General features: G+C 60.7%; 1 protein-coding gene across 15 annotated transcripts in view; it reads right to left on the bottom strand.

The window, feature by feature from the left end:
- Positions 1–19,191, bottom strand: part of RAP1GAP (RAP1 GTPase activating protein) — a 188,032-nt gene that overhangs the window by 43,513 nt on the left and 125,328 nt on the right. For 5 of the 15 annotated variants that reach the window (XM_078849386.1, XM_073316426.2, XM_073316417.2 and 2 more), the window contains 12 exons: positions 15,328–15,363; positions 13,089–13,136; positions 11,050–11,088; positions 9,190–9,375; positions 6,130–6,233; positions 5,906–5,984; positions 5,350–5,403; positions 3,309–3,392; positions 2,272–2,372; positions 1,906–2,035; positions 1,218–1,373; positions 55–126 (listed from right to left, as the gene is read on the bottom strand). In XM_078849386.1, the coding sequence (XP_078705512.1) occupies positions 55–126; positions 1,218–1,373; positions 1,906–2,035; positions 2,272–2,372; positions 3,309–3,392; positions 5,350–5,403; positions 5,906–5,984; positions 6,130–6,233; positions 9,190–9,375; positions 11,050–11,088; positions 13,089–13,136; positions 15,328–15,345 (1,071 nt within the window). In that variant the 5' untranslated portion in view covers positions 15,346–15,363. Of the gene's footprint in view, positions 1–54; positions 127–1,217; positions 1,374–1,905; positions 2,036–2,271; positions 2,373–3,308; positions 3,393–5,349; positions 5,404–5,905; positions 5,985–6,129; positions 6,234–9,189; positions 10,781–11,049; positions 11,089–13,088; positions 13,137–15,327; positions 15,364–19,191 lie in introns of those variants that run through there. The other 10 variants (XM_078849384.1, XM_078849382.1, XM_073316412.2 and 7 more) reach the window with 5 other exon arrangements.

Raw genomic sequence — 19,191 nt, forward strand, 5'->3', positions numbered from 1 at the left:
CTGGGCAGGTCAGTGCCTGCCTGGGGCCAACAGCTGGCCCTCCTCGCCTCTCACCTTTCTGAAGACAGCTGGGTCAGGCAGTGGGGGGCCAAAGAAAGGCACGTCATCCCGGGCTGTGACAGAGACCTGCAAGACATGGCGCTGTGAGCCCCTCCTCTGCCACGCGCTGCCAGGCCAGTGGGTACGTCTAGACAAGGGAGGGCCCAGATTGGGTGGGCAGCTCGTTCCTTCAGGGCCCCCTGCCTTGCACCACTTACTGGACACTGGGGTGTCTTTGTGGCACAGGGGAATCACCCGCCCGACAGCCTGGGCAGGAACGCTGGGGCCTGCTGGTGCCCGGGAGCATCCCTCCGAGAGGTACGCCTGCCCAAGAGCTCACCCTCCCCACCCTGCTAGGCTGTGCTGAGCAGTGTCCTCCCGCCCCCTGATGATGGGCCCAGCCCTCTGGCCAGGACTCTTTGTGGCATGTGCTGACAGCAATGCTGCTGTCCCCAGAGCTGCCATCTCCCCAGATCACTGGGACCAGGGGCTCAGCATTGAACCAGGGCCTTCCACTTCAGGTCCACGAGTGTCCTTGGGTCAGCGTCAGCCTGACTCCGGGTTCAAGCACCTCATGCCAGGGCCATGCACTCTGGACAGGGCTCCCCCTCCTCCAGTGAGCATCCCAGGGGGAGCAGTGATAACACCCATGCTTCATCTCGGGACTCACATGATCATTAGCCCCAAGAGGAAACTGAAGCACAGAGAGACAAAAGGACTGGCTCCATATCACACAGAGTCAGTGGCAGAGCAGGAACAGAACCCAGGAGTCCTGACGACCGGCCCCCTGCTTTCATCCCGAGACCTCACCCCCCACCCAAAGCCAGGAACAGAACCCAGGAGTCCTGACGACCGGCCCCCTGCTTTCATCCCGAGACCTCACCCCCCGCCCAAAGCCAGGAACAGAACCCAGGAGTCCTGACGACCAGCCCCTGTCTCTAACCTCTAGGGACTGTCATTCCCATATTAACAACCTTGTGCCCCATTTCTGAGTTTCATGGATTGCTTCCCATGCCCAGTGCTCTGCCCAGTCCTGTTCCCTCAGGTCCCAGTCTCTAGCTGGGAGCAGGTCTGTGGCCCAACCCCTGCCCTGTTAGTGCCCTGGTAACTCGGTGGTGCTGCACGCATTGGGCTGGGTCCCTGGCGGGCTGCGAGCAGGCCCCTGGGCATGTGCTCACCTTGTAGAGCGTGCTCTCGGAGCAGGGCTTCTCCGCCTGCACCACGATGTAGGCATGTAGGAAATTGGAGGCGATCATGTCCGGCACGAAGGGCGTGTTCTCGTCCTGGAAGACGATGGCCACAATGTCGTTCCCGATGTGCCGCTTCCTCTGCAACTGAGCGCAGCGGGGAGGGCGTCACTCCCGCGGCCCCAGCCCCATGCCAAGACAGCCAGGCCCAGCACGGGTCGAGGAGGGGAAGTGGTGGGAGATAGATCAGGGAGACTGGGAGCTCAGTGAGGGGCAGGAGCACGGAAAGGCTAAGCCGGAGGGATGGGGGATCCCCTGGCTGCCCCTTGTCAATACCCCACCTCCCTCTGGCCCGAGTTAGGGCTCGGCACTAGCGAGTGTCTCTTCACTCCAGTGGGGGGCTGGGGCTGGGTTAGAGCTCATGGGGAGCAGGCCAGGGGCTGCGTGGGGGGTGCAGGAGGGGGCTGGTTTGGGGCAGAACCACTTGGGGTGGGAGTCACACTGGTCACAGTGACTGCGTAGGAAAAGGGCCGCAGGTGGGTGCATGAAGGGGGTGGGGTGTGTGCACATGACGGCCGAGGGGCTGTGCGGGGCTGTACTTTAGCGTGTGTGTCCACGTGTGCAGACCTGCATGTCTGCGCGCAGCCCCTGCTGGGGGGGTACTGCAGCTCTCTCGTACCTGCTGGGCGTCACCCTCGGTGTAGGGCAGCTTTGTGGACACGTGGAACATGATCTCCTTGCTGCGGAAGGTGCAGTAGACAGATTCTGTTCCCGTCTGGCCATGGGTCACGTCCAGCCCCCCCCGGAACCTGCCATCAAAGAGACCCAGGCCTCAGGCAGATGCCCACCCCGCCCTGTCCCTCCACTCCCAAGGAGCCTGGGACAGCATCTGCAAGGCCAGGCCGATCTGTCCTGCAGAGACCCACTGGATGGGACAGCGAGTGGCACAGGCTTAGCAAAAAGGGGCCAGAGCAGCGCAGGGGACCAGCCTCCCTCCTCTCCACACACAGGCCTGGCAGACCCAGGCTGGCAGGAGCTCGCTCACCCCTTGAAATCCTGCAGCTGGACTTTCTGGCCCAGGAAGTTGAGGAACTCCACGAACGCCGGGCTCTCCTCGGTGGTGCCGAACAGCTCCTCCTCGGACGTCTGCAACAAGGCCAGCAAACCAGAGGAGTTAGGACAGGGCCGGGCCCCCTGCCCAGCTTAGCATGAGCCCAGGGCTGTGCCAGGTTGAGGCCTGTCCATACAGCCTGGCTGGAGGGAAGCTGAGTCTGTGAGGGGGGGCAAAGGAGCCCCTAGCGGAGATGGCGCTTGGAAGGGTGCAGGAGCAAAGAGCCTCTTCTGCGGCCGAGCTCCCCCCAAGTCTATGCCGTGAGCTGAGCTCTGACCCGCAGAGTGAACCCGCAATGCCCCTACAGCACCTGCCGATTGCCGTGCCTGCAGAGAGCATGGCAGCCACTGGGGCCCAGTTCTGGGGAGAAGCTGTCGCAATCCTTCATCTAGTGCTGTTGCAGCCCCTAACCAACAGCCTGTATGTGCACCCAGCTTCGGGGTTCTCCCCATTTGTCTGGTGGGGAAACTGAGGCACGGGTACATGACTTGTAAAGGGTCACTGGAGAAGCAGGGAACAGAAGTCTCCAGACTCACAGTTCCCAGCCTTAACCATTAGGTGGTGCTCTTCACCCCACCCCAGCCCCGGTAACAGAACCAGGGCAAACGCTATGTAGTCAAGGGTGTGGTTTAGCTGGATAGTCCCAGCCATGGCTCCTGAATCCATTATAGCTCTTGGCAAAGCAAATGGGCCGTGGCTGTGCTCAGATGAAAGCAGCTGGGAGGGTGGGATGCCAGGGAGACATCCCCGGTGGGTTCAGGCAACCCAGTTCCAGCCGCTTTTGCTCACCAACAGCTATGCTGAGCTGGAGCAATAGCTGGAAGGTTGGGGGCTCCCGCCCCCGCCGCAGGCTGCTTGTGAGAGGGGAAAGCCAGGGGTGGAGACTGGCAGGCTGGGGTAGCCCCAGCTCCCTATGGGATCGATTCACTGTCCCAGAAAGCCCAGCCCCCACCGCATGGAGACTGACCCACCTGGCCCAACTTCTGGTAGATGACGCCGAACTTGAAGTGATTGCTGAGGACGTGCTCGTCGAAGGTGACGATGAGACGAGAGGCCTGGGGAGATGGGAGAGGCTGGTTACATCCAGCTGCCAGGAACCGCTGCTCCCTCTGAGTTGTGACGGGGACCCGGCCCTGGGAGGACTCACGATCCATGCAAGGCAGGGTTGCTGCATGGGGCGGGTTCCTCTCAGGGTGGCAGGTGTGGGGTGTGAGGCGTGGAGCAATGCAGAATCTGGATTTCAGGAGGGGCGGTCTCATGATTTCAACATTTCTTCCATCCCAGAATGAAAACAACATTTGAAATTTCTCACAAACCAAAATTCTGAAAGAAAATTCATCTGGGGCCAATCGAAGCTCTGACAAAATCTAACCCTTCCCTTTCCAGCACCACTTTCTGCCCTATTTTTATAAGATATGACACTCAAAAATAAAAAAAAAACCTGGAAGGAAAAGTTCCTTCAAAATGGAAACCTGAAATGCTGCGTTTGGAAAAGATCAAAATGGGACACTCCGAATGGGACGCCCTCAGCCCTGCATGGCACCTCCAGCCCCGCACCCAACAAGGACGCCCCATGCCTGGCAGGACGCCTCCAGCCCCGCAGACAGCACTTCATTTCCATTTGGAAAGGAATTTACCAAGGCGAGATGATTCCATGGAACGTTTGCTGTCTCTGAACTGGCATTTCCAGTGGAAAAACGTCCCATTCGAAAATTTCCTCCCAGTGGCAGGTGGGTGAGGGGAGCCCTCAGAGCAGGAACAAGCCGCACAGACAGGGACTGGGCCGGCTCTAACAGGCTTTTCCCATCTCTGAGATCTAGGACTCTGGTTCTTGTCCCCACCTGGCGCAAGCCCAGGCCCCTCACACAGCTCTGTGCAAACTCCTAGCACAGCGACCAGGAGCCCCCGCAGAGCAGGGCCCTGGGGGCAGGGGACCCGCGGAGCAGAGGGCGCCGGGTGCAGCCGGGACCTGAGCTCTTTTCCAAATCCAGCCCTTTGTGCCTTCATCCACATGTGGTTACCCACAATGCTCTTCTGGCTGTCAGCAGACACAGGATGGAACAAGAGCTCTGGGATATGTGGCGGGAAGGGGGGTCTGGGAGTCACCCAGGGATAGGGTGACCAGAGGGCAAGTGTGAAAAATCGGGATGGGGGTGGCGGTAATAGGTGCCTATATAACAAGAAGTCCCCAGAATCAGGACTGTCCCTATAAAATCGGGACATCACCCAGGGATGCCCCTCTCTTTCCTGCTGGCTGGGGAACCAGAGTGCTTCCTGGCATCCCCCTCTTGCCGCAGTGGACTTCAGATATGTGCTGTGGGAGGGGTGGACTCTCCCGAGTCCCAGGGCTTCCTCTGACCCCCCACCCCCAACCCAGAGGTGGGAGTTTTGCCATGGAGCAGCAGGACCCCGGCCCAGCCCAAGACAGAATGCCCTGAGCTGAGCACTTTGCCAGAGGCGAGCTCCCAGCAGGAGCGGCCTTTCCACACAGACCTGCTTTTCGGGGCTGCGCTTCACTCCACCATTAACTGCAGGTGCAAATCCCACCCGTCAGTGCCTGGGCACCGGGGACGCCTCAGCACTGGAGTCAGGGAGCAGAAGGAGGCCAGCCCTGATATAAACCCAGCCAGTGAGGTGAGCCCCTGGGACGGGGCGCCTCTCCTGTGAAGCTCCTCTAAACCCCTGGGTGGGGCTCTGCGCTGGGCCGGGAGCACCCTGAAAAAGGCTCCCTGGTGGGGCTTGGCGGTGCCGCTTCTGGCCACCGGCAAACCTGGCAAAGGAGCCAGCCAGGGTCAGGTTTGGGGCTAAAGCTGGACTAAGTTCTGATTGGCTGTGGAATGCCCAGCCTGCCCTTCCGACATCCTGCTGCCTGCTGAAGGCTGGGGTTCCCTGCTGGGCGCCCTGGTGGGAGCCCCCAGTGGTGCGGAGGCAGGCTCGGGGTGTGAGCGTGCGCGGGAGCTGTCAAAAAGTTCAGGCTGGCTTCCTTCCCCCTGCACGCTGCCGCCAGCCTACCTTTGGGTACAACACCGGATAGAACCGATCCACGTTCACGTCCTCGCACGCCAGCTGAAACAGTGACGAGAGAGTGAGAACGTGCGACTCAGAACCGCATGTGTGCACGTGTCACGGGGAGGAGGAGGAGGGGAGCGTGGATGGGAGCAGCCAGAGCCCACATGTTTGGGCTTTTGGGATGACGCTCTCTGCTCTCTCAGGCTCCCTTCAGGGAGCACGGGGGGGGTGTGTGTGTGTGTGCCCTTGCACAGCCCCTGCCCCCCACCAGGCTATCGACTGCAGTGCTCTGGGAGAGAACAGGCCGTACACCCACAGTGCCCCGGCCTGCTGGTCACGGCCGCTGGACAGGCTGCAGAAAAATGAACCCCCGCTGGAGCCAGAAGTGGTCCCGGCCATAGGGCACTAATCGGCCCCCACGGCCCAGCACTCTCCTCAGCACTCCTCAGGCAGGGAAATGGGGCCTGGCCTGTGCGAGGGCTGAGTGAGATCAGGGTACAGGCTCAGCCCATGGTAACCCCGGGCACCAGAGCTGGAAGGGTCCCGCCGAGGTACCTGCCTTGGCCATCTGCACGATGTTGGGAAACTCGGTCAGGCAGGAGATGGGGATGACGTCGTGGTAGGTTCGGCACTTGGTTCTGCAATAAGAGTCGAGGGTGTCACAGGACCAGGCGGGGCGCCCCGAGAGCCCTGGCACCTGGCCCCCCCAGATGGGGGAGGAAGCATGATCCAGGCTCTGTGGCTCGGGCATTGCCCCGGGGACGCAGAGGGCCCCTCGCTCACCTGAGTAGCAGCCGCAGGTGCTCCTGGTCACCAATGACATCGTACTTGAGGGAGAAGACGAGGTGGCCCAGTGCCGTGTCCAGGCAGTAGTAGTTAAAGTGCTCCTGGGGGGAAACAGATGAGCCACTGAGAGACCAGAGAGCAGCCTCCCAGCGGGGGTGGACATAGCTCTTTGGTCCCCTCTCTGGTCCACTGTGGCCCCCTGGGGTAACAGCTGCCCTCCTGGGCTCACATGACATCCCAGCTCCCGTGAGCAGGAGCTAAGGATTTCTGCCCCTTGGGCCCCAGCGCTGAGCCGGGTGGGGTGCCCCCATCAAGGCCTGCGGCACCTCCAGGCGACAGAGGAAGGGAGGGGCAGTTTGCTGGCTAGAGTCTTGCGCAGCCTGGCAGGTGAGGGCCAGCTGGTGACCAAGTTGCTGGGGGACGGTTAGGCTCAGGCAGCAGGTCAGACACCTGCCACCATGCACGGGAGGGCGGGGGGCTGCGAGTGGCTGATGGGTCCCATGTTGGCTGCTGCAGCTCATACGCCCCTTGGAAGAGGCGCATACCCCTTCCACTCCCTGGCATGCTGAGCGCTGCCCCCCACAGGCTGCTGGGCCAGGCTGGCATGTCCTGCACAGCCCCCGCTCGGGACTTGGAGCAGGACCCCACGATCTGGAGATGTCCCACAGGGTCTGTCAACACCTCGCGCCCCTCCACGGCCTGCTGCAGGCTCAGGGGTCAACAGAGCCAGGGACCCAACGAGCCTCAGAGACCAGCGGGCCGCGCAGCTGGGGGATGCATCCAGGGAACCACAAGGAGTCTGGGCTGCTGCTCGCACTTCCCCGCCAGCTGCAGGTGAACTTGGCCAATGAGCCATTCCCAGCTTCCAGCGGCACACTCCTGCACGCCAGACCCCTCAACTCCTGGCTGCATGAACCGGGGCCGGCCGGGACCTGGAGGTGCCATCTGGGGGGTTCAGATGCTCTAACACAGTGACACCACAGGGACCTTCCCAAGTGCCCCGAGCCCCAAGCGAGGGGCACCCAGAGCAGCTGCATTGTGGGATCCAGCCCATAGCGCAAACTGCCCCCTCTGCGATCACGGTGCAATGGGTCGGCCTTGCCCATGGGGAGAGGGAAGGGCCGACACACAGGGAGTAAACCCCAGAGCAGGGTGGGCCATCCCTACCCCCAAAGGCAGGGTCTATTTCCAACACTGGCAAAGCTTGGGCTGCCAATCTGATGCCTTTGGATTTGAGCGCCATCCCTGGGACCAGTGGACATGGCCCTGGGCACATTCCAGAGGGATTAGCCATGGGTAGCCCCGACTCACGCCAGGTGACTGGGGATGTGCAGTAAAGGTCCGTCCCTCAGCACTGCTGGGGGTGTCACACCCTTTCCCCAGAACATTTCTCCCCACCAAGACACCAGCGCTGGCCAGAACACTGTGACACAGCCAGCAACGCGCTCCAGCCTGCTGCAGTCCCCGGAGTCCTGCCGGCATGGGGTGAAGCACAGTGCAGACAGACAGCTGAGTCCAGGGAGCATTTCAACCCCACGGGGCGGATACAGCCAGAGCTGTACGGCGTGTAACAAGGCCCCAGCACAATGCTCTGCTGGAACAGTAGGAGCAGAAGGGATGCAGCAATGCAATCGGCAGGGGGCAGGAGACGTGCTCTAGCCATCGGAGGAGGGTGCAGGGGTGATTCATGCTAGCATGGCTCAGGGCCAGTCCTCATGAAAGAGACAGGCTGCGGCCAGGTGCCAGGAAATTAATCCCAGCAGCAAGGGGTGCAGAAAAGCAACAACATGTAAGTACTCCAGCAAACAGCGTGAGATCCTTGGGCAAACAGAGCCCGGGACTGCAGCTCACACCCTGAAGGAGAGCCCAGGGGCCCTCAGGCCATGGCATGGGCTTTCCCAGGCTTAGGCCTGTTTGACTGAGAATAACAGAGTGCTGCTCTTCCAACCATGCAGCCCTAGCAGGATCCTGTGATCCGACCGGCAGAGACTGGAGTCGGTGCCAACCTCACCTGCCCTCAGGTACCTCAGTTCTGTGCATGTGAGGGGTAGGGGGAGGCCTGAAGCCAGATTTGAACTCCCCCTATTTGGTGACTTGCCCAGCCCCTGGAGTGGGGTGGAGGGCCCCTGGGAAGCAGAGAACTGCTGTAGAGCAGCAAATGCCAACCATGCTCCCGATCCACCCCCTATGCCGGCTGGGAGCATGGCTGGCACAGAGCCCTGACACCAACTCCATACTGTTCAGGGAGGCCCCCGCATAGGGTGGCTTTTCCGGAAGCCGTTTCTGCTCCCTTAAAGGCCTCTTTACGGCCCCAGAGCATCTTAAAGGGGCCTCAGCTCACCAGCTAACCAGACCCCTAAACTGGATCCAAACGCTAGCAGGATCCGCTCCTCCCCCTGAGCCCCAGGAAACTGGCTAGTCCCCAGCTGCATGTCCCCTGGGAGCAGGCGAACTGCCAGAGCTGCTTGGGAGTCCCAGGCCTGGGAGGAGGGACTGGGAGCTGGGCAGGGCAGGGCTCTTGGGAGATCTGAAATCAGACAATGGTTTGTGTGTTAAGGAGCCCTGACAATGGGACATCCTGGGCGCCCCCGATAGCAAGATGTCCCAGGTCACTATTGCTTCCCCAAGCCTCTCTCCCCAAACAGGAGTTGAGGCAAAGGCCTTTCTTTTCCTTGTTCGATTCCCACAATCCCAGTCCCCCCGTCCTGTTCACACAGGAAATTTGCCACATGGCTTCCTTGGGGGGCCCGATGGGGCTCGGCCGGGTTGTTCCAGGGGCAGAGAACACAAGGGTTAGCCCCAGCGTAGGCTGTCCTGAGCCTGCAAATGAAGCAGAACCCCAGTATGAGCCTGCTCCAAAGTCCATTGAAACCAGAGGGAGTCTGAGTCCCACAAGCACCGGGAGCCAGGGAAACTGGTCTGGTCGGGGAATCACCAGCAAAGGGACTGAGAACGGCCAGTCTGTGCTAAAGGCAGTGCATGGCGAGCGCTGGGATCATCTTCCTGCTGGGCCAGGGCCAGGGGGTGCTGGGGGGCGGGTGGGGAAGGAGTGCTTACCTTGCCCAGGAAATGCTTCCTGTAGATCCTGGCCATGTGGTTACATTCCAGTTTCACCTTGGAGGTTGGAGACGGGAGTGACATGGTTTCGGGGATGCTGGTCAGCTCATGGTTGGTGCCTTCGATCCAGTAGCCCCCGAACTGTGGCAGCAGGATGAGGGGGAACGGCCCCTCGCGCCCCAGCACCTGGAGGGAGAGGGAGGGCCAGGAAACTGCACTGGGGCATGCTGACCCGCGACCCTGGTGTGGAGACACACAGCCTGCGGAGCATGCGCCCAGGATCTCTACAACACCACTCTTCGGAAGGAGCCCAGAGGCCTTCGCAAACGAAGCGTTCGCCTCGTCGGCCTCAGGGGCCCAAGACAGCAGCCAAGGGCACAGCAGAGGAATGGGAAGCCAAGAGGGCACTGAGGGAGGCAGGACAGTGCTCACTGTCAGGAACCAGGCCCATCGGGAGCACAGGCTGAGCACTGACACAACGGGGTGGGGGAACATCTTTCTTTGAGCCTAATCCTGCACTCTGAGGTGATGAAAGGTCTCCCCTCCCACCCGGCTCTCTAATATCCAGGGACCAACCCTGCTACACCAACACTGCGAACTGCAGAGAGGCTTGGTTTTACCACCAGGAGCACAGCACCCCCGGCGCCATGCTGGGGCAATCAGGGAGAAGAGCACTCACGACTGGCTAATCACCACCACTCCCCACTCACCCGTCCACAGCCTGGCCAGGCCAGATGCTGCATAGCGTAGGAGATCTGCTAGGATCCGAGCCCACCCCCAGACAGCTGGGAACAGACAGCTCATGGGCTCACCAGGAGGCTTCCAAAAGAGGGGTACACTGAACCCTCTTACCTTATAACTTGCCTTAGAGCAAGCTAGCGGGGACTAGTGCTTAGCGCACTGGCCTGGGCCTCAGGAGACTTGGGTCTCTTCCCAGCTCTGCCCCGGCCTGTGGGGTGACCTTGGCCAGTCCCTTCCCCTCTCCGTGCCTCATTTGTAAAAGGGGGCTGTAAAGTGCCTGAAGAGCTCTGGGTGGCAAGTGTGATCCAAGAGCTACAGCTTGTTCTCAGAGCGGCCTGACACTCAGCAGCACCCTAGGAAATCAGCCAGCGTCGGGCCCAGGATGTCTGTGCAGGAACTGGCTGATGGGGAGGCAGATAAATTTCAATAGGAAGCACTTCCCTCTTGGTCTCTATTGAAGCAACGCCCCGGCCTGCTGCTGGAGAGATGGACACCTCTGCCAGTCGCTAAGGCAGGGCAGGGAGGCTAATGGTTGTTAAAGACCCTGGGGCCCTTTTCCTACACGATGGAGCCTTGGCCTCAGTACCCTGGCCTGGTAACCATGCCCACCCCTTCCACTCCAACCCCACCCTCCTGGTGCTACTCTGAGATCCCCGGGGAGCCGGGGGATTTCCCAGCGCCTCCCGGGGAATGGCACCATCCCCACAAGCGCCCAGTGTACCCTGCGATCTGCCAGGGGCAGCCAAAGGCTGCAAGGCTCAGGCGCTGGCCTGGCGCAGCAAGGGGAAGATCAGCAAGTGCTGGGGACGCCGCAGAACAGCCCGCCCCTCCCTGCTTGTCTCCTCGTTACTCCCCTTTTCATCCCATTCCCTCTGTGCCTTCCCTGGGACTCCCATCCTGGGCTGGCCACTGCCCTCCTCTAGACCTGCCCTGCTGCAATGCCAGTTGCGGGTGGCTGGGCAGAGCGGGCCCCACCTGGCCTTTGTCACCTGTCTCCTTAGACTGGAAGCTCCTTGGGGCAGAGACCATGCCTTGGGGGATGTGCAGCACCCCAGGCCGGGTTCTGGTCTCCACGGCAACACAAATGTGACACAGGCAGAGCACAGGCACCCTCGTTACCTCATGGACGCCGGGATACGGAATATAATCCTCTTCGGTCTGAAACACACAAACACACCAGGGGCTCATCGACTGGGGGAGTCCGCCCTGCGTGAGAGCCAGGCCTGCTGCTGCCCCCCGGACCCCGGACCCCAGCCAAGCCTGGCCTTCCTCCAAGGACCTGCCAGACGGAGAAGCCTAGCAGGCACATCTACCCTGGGGAGTGGAGCTCAGAGGGCAGAGCACTTTGGGGCGTGCACTGGTAGTCGAAGCTGTAGTGTAGACAGGTCTCTGCCCCAGGGGAGCCGCAGTGCTGCCCAGTAATGGGACGCCTCACTGTAGACCGGGGTGCTGCACAAGGGGCCTGGCAGGCACTGGAAAGGGGAGCAAATATCCCTGATGGGGCAGGCAGGACCCACCAGGCCCACTAGGCGCCAGCCCCCTGCAGAGGCGATCGAGGAACAAAGCCAGAGAGGTGACTGGTCAGAGGCTATCCCGTGACCCCCTGGACACCGTTAAAGGTTAACATTCAGATCAGCAGCGACACTGACGAGCGCCCTTGTGGGTGGCATGCCGTCAGGCCAGTGAACGGTGCTGGCCCACTGCTTGTTGTCTCTGCTGGCTCTGTCAATCAACGGTCCCTTCTCCTGCCAACAGCCCAGCAGGGACGTCTCCGCGGCCACTGGCCTCCCGCACAGCTGCCGCAGACAGGGTGGACACGCTACAGCCGGCCCCCTGGGAAAAGGTGATGGCTCTTGCGGACGCCCATCCCAGCTGGAGCTGCCCTCTGAAGGCATTAGCTTGTCACCTCTGGAGATCGGGGTTCAAATCCTGCCTAAGGCGACCAGGAGAATGAGTCAGATAATCTCATTCCGCTTCCCACCTTCCCACCGCTGTTTCCCCACAAACTACGCTGCAGAACAGCTGACAGCTTCTCTGTGGAGGCTGCGGGTCACACTGCGGGGGTCGGCAGAGCTGTGTGTAGGGGGTCCCCAGAACTGGAAGGGCTGAGGGGGCTGCGGGTCAGCCCTGAGGGGGTCGGCAGAGCTGTGTGTAAGGGGTCCCCAGAACTGGAATAGCTGAGGGGCTGCGGGTCACACTGTGGGGGTCGGCAGAGCTGTGTGTAAGGGGTCCCCAGAACTGGAAGGGCTGAGGGGGCTGCGGGTCAGCACTGAGGGGGTCAGCAGAGCTGTGTGTAGGGGGGTCCCCAGAACTGGAATAGCTGAGGGAGCTGCTGGTCAGCACTGAGGGGGTCGGCAGAGCTGTGTGTAGGGGGATCCCAGAACTGCAATAGCTGAGGGGGTGTGACAAAGTGGGACTGTTCTTAATGTTTTCTCTGAATATTGTGGTGGTGCCTCAGTTTCCCCTATGCAGTTCTTAAGTATCTAGGTGGTGGGAGAAGGGTGTATGCAGACCCTCTGGCTTCCCCAGGACTCGCTGTGAGGGGCAGAGCGCACGGAGGGGCAGAGGAGGCTGAATGCTCTGAGGTCAGACCTAGGAAGGTGGAAGCCGGGTGAGCTGTGTGTCCTGCAGACAGGCTGCTCCCAGAGAGGAGGCTCCCCCAGAGTCCCGCCTGGCTTCATAGGGAGCAGCTCCAGAGCATCGCCCAGGGACCCCGTGACAGGGGGTGCGGGTCAGCACTGAGGGGTGTCGGCAGAGCGGTGTACAGAGGGGACCACAGAACTGCAATAGCTGCGGGGTGCGGGTCACGCTGAGGGGTCGGCAGGTCGAGGCGGAAAAGCAAGGAGGGCCGGTGGCTGTGCAGTGGCTGGGAACCCTGTACAGCTCCTGCTGAGCAGCCCTCAGAGCCAGGGGCACATCAGTTTCTCTGCCTCTCGTCAGAGCCCCTCTGGTTGTGGGTGCTGAGCCGCAGCTCGTGCTCGGTAGGGAGCGCGAGGGGCGTCAGAGCCGGCTGCAGCCCGCAGCGCGCCGCATGGTGCAAAGCGCAGGCCCCATCCGACACTGCAGAGGGCATCCCAGCATAAGTGGGTAACCCCAAATGTGCTGGGGGGAGGGAGATCCAATGCCCCTGCCCCCATGCAGCATCCTCTGGGGCCTACCTTGAGAGGGGGTGGGAAGGAGCATCGCTGTTCATCCATTCTGCTTCCCTGCGAGAGACAACAAGGAAGAGGGAGTCAGTGGCTGGCCCTGAGCGTGGGCCCTAGCACCAGAGTGTGTGTTTGCTTTGCGGGTGGGGGCTGCTTCCTGCTTGGCACAGATCTGCAGGCAGCTGTGGGTCACAGCCGCATGGCTGTCCCCGCTCTGTACCTCCTCTGAGTCGATGGCTGTGGGTGGGACTCGGGGGCTGTGTCTACCTGTGGCAGCACCTGGCAGGAGTGCTCTGCGAGCGGGGCATGAACTCACAGCTGGGGCGGGGCGCCGGCTGTCCCTGCAGCTGTGCGGCTCTGCAAGGCTCTCCATACTGCCGTGTGTCCGTGCAGCGCTTCAGGACAGGGACAAGTCCAGGCTACAAAGCCCCAGGAAGCCATTCAGCTCTGCTCACTTGGAGAGCTTGGCTTCGCGTGCTGAACCCGCTGGGCAGAGCTGTGTATAGGGGGGTCCCCAGAACTGCAATAGCTGAAGGGGCTGTGGGTCAGCACTGAGGGGGGTCAGCAGAGCTGTGTATAGGGGGGTCCCTAGAACTGGAAGGGCTGAGGGGGCTGTGGGTCAGCACTGAGGGGTCGGCAGAGCTGTGTGTAGAAGGACCCCAGAACTGGAATAGCTGAGGGGGCTGTGGGTCAGCACTGAGGGGGGTTGGCAGAGCTGTGTATAGGGGGGTCCCTAGAACTGGAATAGCTGAGGGGGCTGTGGGTCAGCACTGAGGGGGGTCAGCAGAGCTGTGTATAGGGGGGTCCCTAGAACTGGAAGGGCTGAGGGGGCTGTGGGTCAGCACTGAGGGGTCGGCAGAGCTGTGTATAGGGGGGTCCCTAGAACTGGAAGGGCTGAGGGGGCTGTGGGTCAGCACTGAGGGGTCGGCAGAGCTGTGTATAGGGGGGTCCCTAGAACTGGAAGGGCTGAGGGGGCTGTGGGTCAGCACTGAGGGGTCGGCAGAGCTGTGTGTAGAAGGACCCCAGAACTGGAAGGGCTGAGGGGGCTGTGGGTCAGCACTGAGGGGGGTTGGCAGAGCTGTGTATAGGGGGGTCCCTAGAACTGGAAGGGCTGAGGGGGCTGCGGGTCAGCACTGAGGGGGGTCGGCGGAGATGTGTGTAGGGGAGTCCCCAGAACTGGAATAGCTGAGGGGGCTGTGGGTCAGCACTGAGGGGGGTCAGCAGAGCTGTGTATAGGGGGGTCCCTAGAACTGGAAGGGCTGAGGGGGCTGTGGGTCAGCACTGAGGGGTCGGCAGAACTGTGTATAGGGGGGTCCCTAGAACTGGAAGGGCTGAGGGGGCTGTGGGTCAGCACTGAGGGGTCGGCAGAACTGTGTATAGGGGGGTCCCCAAAACTGGAATAGCTGAGGGGGCTGTGGGTCAGCACTGAGGGGTCGGCAGAGTTGTGTGTAGAAGGACCCCAGAACTGTAATAGCTGAAGGGGCTGTGGGTCAGCACTGAGGGGGGTCAGCAGAGCTGTGTATAGGGGGGTCCCTAGAACTGGAAGGGCTGAGGGGGCTGTGGGTCAGCACTGAGGGGGGTCGGCGGAGATGTGTGTAGGGGGTCCCCAGAACTGGAAGGGCTGGGAAGGGTCAGCAGTGAGGGCATTGGCAGGTCAAGGCAGGAAAAGCAAGGAGGGCCGGTGGCCGAGCAGTGACTGGGAACCCTGTACAGCTCCTGAGAGACGGGAGCCCAGTGCAAAGGGCCTTTCCAGAAAGCACCATGGGTTTTGCAGCAGCCCCATCTCCCCGTCTCTGCTCAACCTGCTGCATCAGAGGAGACCCTATTCATGCCCCGTCCCCTCCAGGAATGTATTGAACCAGCTGCAGCAAAACACTGAAAAACTCAGTTAAAAGCTCTTCAGGCTCCAGCCACAGCGACAGCCTCTGCTGAATAATACGAGTTGACAACCTGTCCGGCCTCCTCCGATCCCTGAGCCCCAAGGACTGCTCCTGCCCTGGGCTCTCCCAGGGGACACAGGGCCTGACACAGGGGCCCTGACGGATCTCTCATCCCAGCTGGGGGTGGCGTGTGAGGGAGATCTCTGGGCTGAGATGGTAATTGCTCTCCCAAACCAGCCTCCACTTCTTGGCTGGCTCACCAGAGCCCACGTGGGCCCCCCACCCATGCCTCCTAGTATGTATTGCACCTTCCTTCCTCCCTTCTGCTCTGCTCAGCCAGCCACGGGCCCAGCTCTAGGGAGGCGACTCACCTGCATCTTTTCGATCATCTCAAACAACTCTGAGGTCTGCAAGAGAGAGAAAGCAGCCTGCATCAGCACGAAGGGCCGAGACCACTGTTCCCTCTGAGCTGTGTGCGTGTGCACACAGATCCTAAACCCTGCGCACACAGCAAAACACAGCGCACACAAAAATTTGCACAGAAACTCAACATTTTGCACAGAAGAATTTTTTTGCGCACACGGCCTGTCAAAAATTAGAGGGAACACTGACCCTGGTCTGCAATCCCAGCAGGCCTAGAGCCCCCATTGCCATAGGTCAGCCATCAGTGCCCTGCATGAGATAGCCAGGCTGCCCCCATCAGCCTCAGATGGGGCAGGCTAGGATAGCGGGAGGACTTTAGGGGTAGGTCTGATGAGACTCAGAGACAGCCTGAATTCCAGCCAGATCCCAGCCCCTGTCCCCTTCACTCCCCACATCTGCCCCACATCTGCCCTCACTAACTGCGCTGGCCTCAGGCCTCTGCTGACACCCCCACAGCCGGGGTACTCCCTCCCCAGCTGAGTCTGATCTCGGGGCAGTCAGTGAATCACGCTGGCTATGTGACCCAGGGGTAACACTCCCTGCTCAAGCCAGTCAGCCTTTGTCCCAAAGGGGATGGGATGAGAGCTGTCCTCCTTTTAGCCCATGCGCCCCTCAGCCTGCAGGGTTGGGGCAGTTCTGGCCTGTCCCAGGTGGGAGTTGACTGAGCCATTGATTGTGCTCGGATACAATGGGCTGGATTTCCCGAGACACGTTACATGGAGAGCCCCAATGTGCCCTGCTCTTTGGGCACTAGCAGGGGGTGGGGGCAGTAGGAGCTCGCTCGCCAAAGGACAGAGCTGCTAGACGGGTGAGGCCCCCCCGTCAATTACTGAGATACCCACGTGCAGGGTTAGCCCCCCAGCGGATACGTAGCTACAGACGTAAACTCACTTGTGTTGCGATACAGCTGTGTACACAGGCACATGGCCCCGTACAGGAATCCACACACACAGAGACACAACCTCCCCTCCCTCCCATAAACGCCCTTGTGCACCTAGACACACTCCTGAACATAGACACACCTGCCAACACAGACACCCTCCTCAAACACCCACATGCAAACACCTACAGCCACTGCGCACACCCCCACCCCCATGTGCACCCCTGAGAACTCATTCACACGCACTCCTGGACACACACCCCATGTGCACACACACGGTGCGGGCCCCTGCTCACCCCCAGGCGTGCAGCGTTAACCACTTTCCCTTCTAACACAAGCAATAGCCCTTAATTACTTGTCTTGGCAGCAGCTCAGAGCCCCTTGCGTGCTCAGCGGCTCCCAGCTGGAGCAGGCAAAAGGGCTGGAACACACAGCCCTGAACTTCATATGGAACAGCTAGACTGGAAAGGACGCCCTCGTTGGTTTGGGGGCTCCTCCCACCCACCCAATCCCCCTCCAGGCCAGCTCTTCTCACTGCCTCCCCCGCATCCCAGCCCCATCCACCCGCTTTTTGCATCCCCTCCTGCCATTCTGCCATGCTCCTCTGGGCCAGTGGCAAGGGTCGGGGTCACTGGTAGGCACCACCCGAGAAAACCCAGCCAGGACAGGCAGAGGCTGCTGGAGGCCCCAGGGTCCCCGATGCTGATGCCGCTGCGTGCCCGAGATGCTGCCCTTGCGCCAGACTCACGTTCCAGCTGTACTCGGCCGAGTTCCTCCTGCACAGCCCTGGCACACCAGAGGAGAAGGGCTGTGGCCGAGCCATCCTGATGGGCTCGGGCTCTCCTGGGGCACTTCCCCAAGCACCACACAAGCCCTGGCTGCTCTGAGCTCTTGTGGGGCAGCCAGCCCCTGCCCCCTCAGCCCTGGGATTCCAGGAGACATGGAGGTGAGTGCTGGCTCTCCCGGTTCTGCGATTCACTGCACTCGGCTCCATGTGTACCTTATGGGCGTGGCGGCAGGTGCAGAAGGGAGCCATGCCAAGGGGCAGGTCTCGCTGTTCTAGCCTGCCCCAGGCTGTGCAGAGGAGCCAGGGAGTTGGCTGCAGATCACCTGGATGGCCAGGGGTCTCCCATGCTGCACCCCTGGTGCCTGGGTGTGTGAAAACTCAGACTGCTCCTGCCAGCTCCCGGACCTGCACTGTAACAGATGGCAGCACAGCTCAGCCCATGCCAAGCTCTCCGCTGAGCCCTGGCCCTGCATCCTCAAATACTGCCCGAGGAATTGAGGGGGTGTCACGGTGTGACGGGGAGTCAGGGCCCTGCACCCCCACTTCCTGCAATTCACCATGACTCCCAGCCAGCCAGTAGAAGGTTTATTAGAGACGACAGGAACACAGTTCAACCCAGAGGTTGTAGGCATAAACAGGATCCCTTAGTCAGGCCCTTCTGGAGGACAGGGAGATTAGTCCCAAGCCTTGGGGCTCCCTCCTCTTTCCCAGCCAACCTCCCAAAACTGGAAACCCCTCCAGCCGTCTCACCCAGCCTCCCCCGAGCTCCTCCTCCAGCGTTTGTCCAGTTTCCGAGGCAGAAGGTGTCACCCTGCCCCAACCTAGGGAGGTGGTGGAATCTTCTTCCTTTGAGGTTTTTAAGGTCAGGCTTGACAAAGCCCTGGCTGGGATGATTTAGTCATAGATTGGTCCTGCTTTGAGCAGGGGGTTGGACTAGAACCTCCTGAGGTCCCTTCCAACCCTGATATTTTATGATTCTATGATTAACCCCCCTCCTGAGTCAGGTTCAGGCTCTGGTATCTTTCCTCAAGGGAAGTCTTCCATCCCAATGAAACCCCTGCAACATTCCCAGGTCAAATCCGCTCCACTCCCTACTGCATCACATCTCTCCTCCCTTCGAGACAGAACTGAGTGGGGTCACTCTGACCAGTATTCAGGGCTCCCTCGCCGGGACAATTCATCTGCTATCATGTTGGCAGTTCCCTTCGCAAGAACCACGTCCTTCTCATAATCCTGCAGGAGCAGGCTCCACCTCAGGAGCTTGACGTTGGCTCCTTTCATCTGGTGTAGCCAGGTCAGGGGAGAGTGCTCGGTGTACACAGTGAAGTGTCGCCCAAAGAGATAGGGCTCTAGTTTCTTAGCCAGGCACTCCTTCTCGATGGCCGCGTAGTTCTGCTCTCAGGGTAGCAACTTCTTGTCCAACTACACGATGGGGTGTCTCTCCCCCTTTTCATCCTCCTGCATTAACACCGCACCCAGCCCCGTGTCTGAGGCGTCAGTGAACACCATAAAGGGCTTGTCAAAGTCTGGGTTTGCCAGAACTGGGCCACTGACCGGAGCCTCCTTCAGCACACAGAGAGCCTTCTGGCACTGCTTGGTCCAGACCACCTTGTCTGGCTTTCCCTTCTTGCATACCCAAGTGATGGGAGCAGCTATGTCTCTAAAGTGGGGCACAAATCTCCGATAGTATCCTGCCATCCCAATAAAGGCCTGAGCCTGCTTTTTGGTGTGGGGAGCAGGCCAGTCTCCGATCACCTCCACCTTGGCTGGTTCCGGCTTTAGGCAGCCACTCCCCACCCGGTGGCCCAGGTAAGATACTTCAGCCATCCCCACCTTGCACTTCTCCGCTTTTACAGTCAGCCCAGCCCCCTGCAGTCAGTCCAGCACTTGTCTAACTTGGGACACATGGTCCTCCCAGGTCTGGCTAAAGACACAGATGTCATCAATATATGCCATGGCAAAACTCTCCATCCCCCTCAGTAGCTGATCCACCAGGCGCTGGAAGGTGGCCGGCGCTCCCTTGAGGCCGAAAGGCAGGGTTTAGGAACTCATAGAGCCCCAGAGGGGTGATAAAGGCAGATTTCAGCCGGGCATCTGCATCCAGCAGCACTTGCCAGTAGCCCTTTGTAAGATCCATGGTGGTAA

This window comes from Lepidochelys kempii, chromosome 18 (genome assembly GCF_965140285.1).
Source record: "Lepidochelys kempii isolate rLepKem1 chromosome 18, rLepKem1.hap1, whole genome shotgun sequence".
NCBI lineage: Eukaryota > Metazoa > Chordata > Testudines > Cheloniidae > Lepidochelys > Lepidochelys kempii.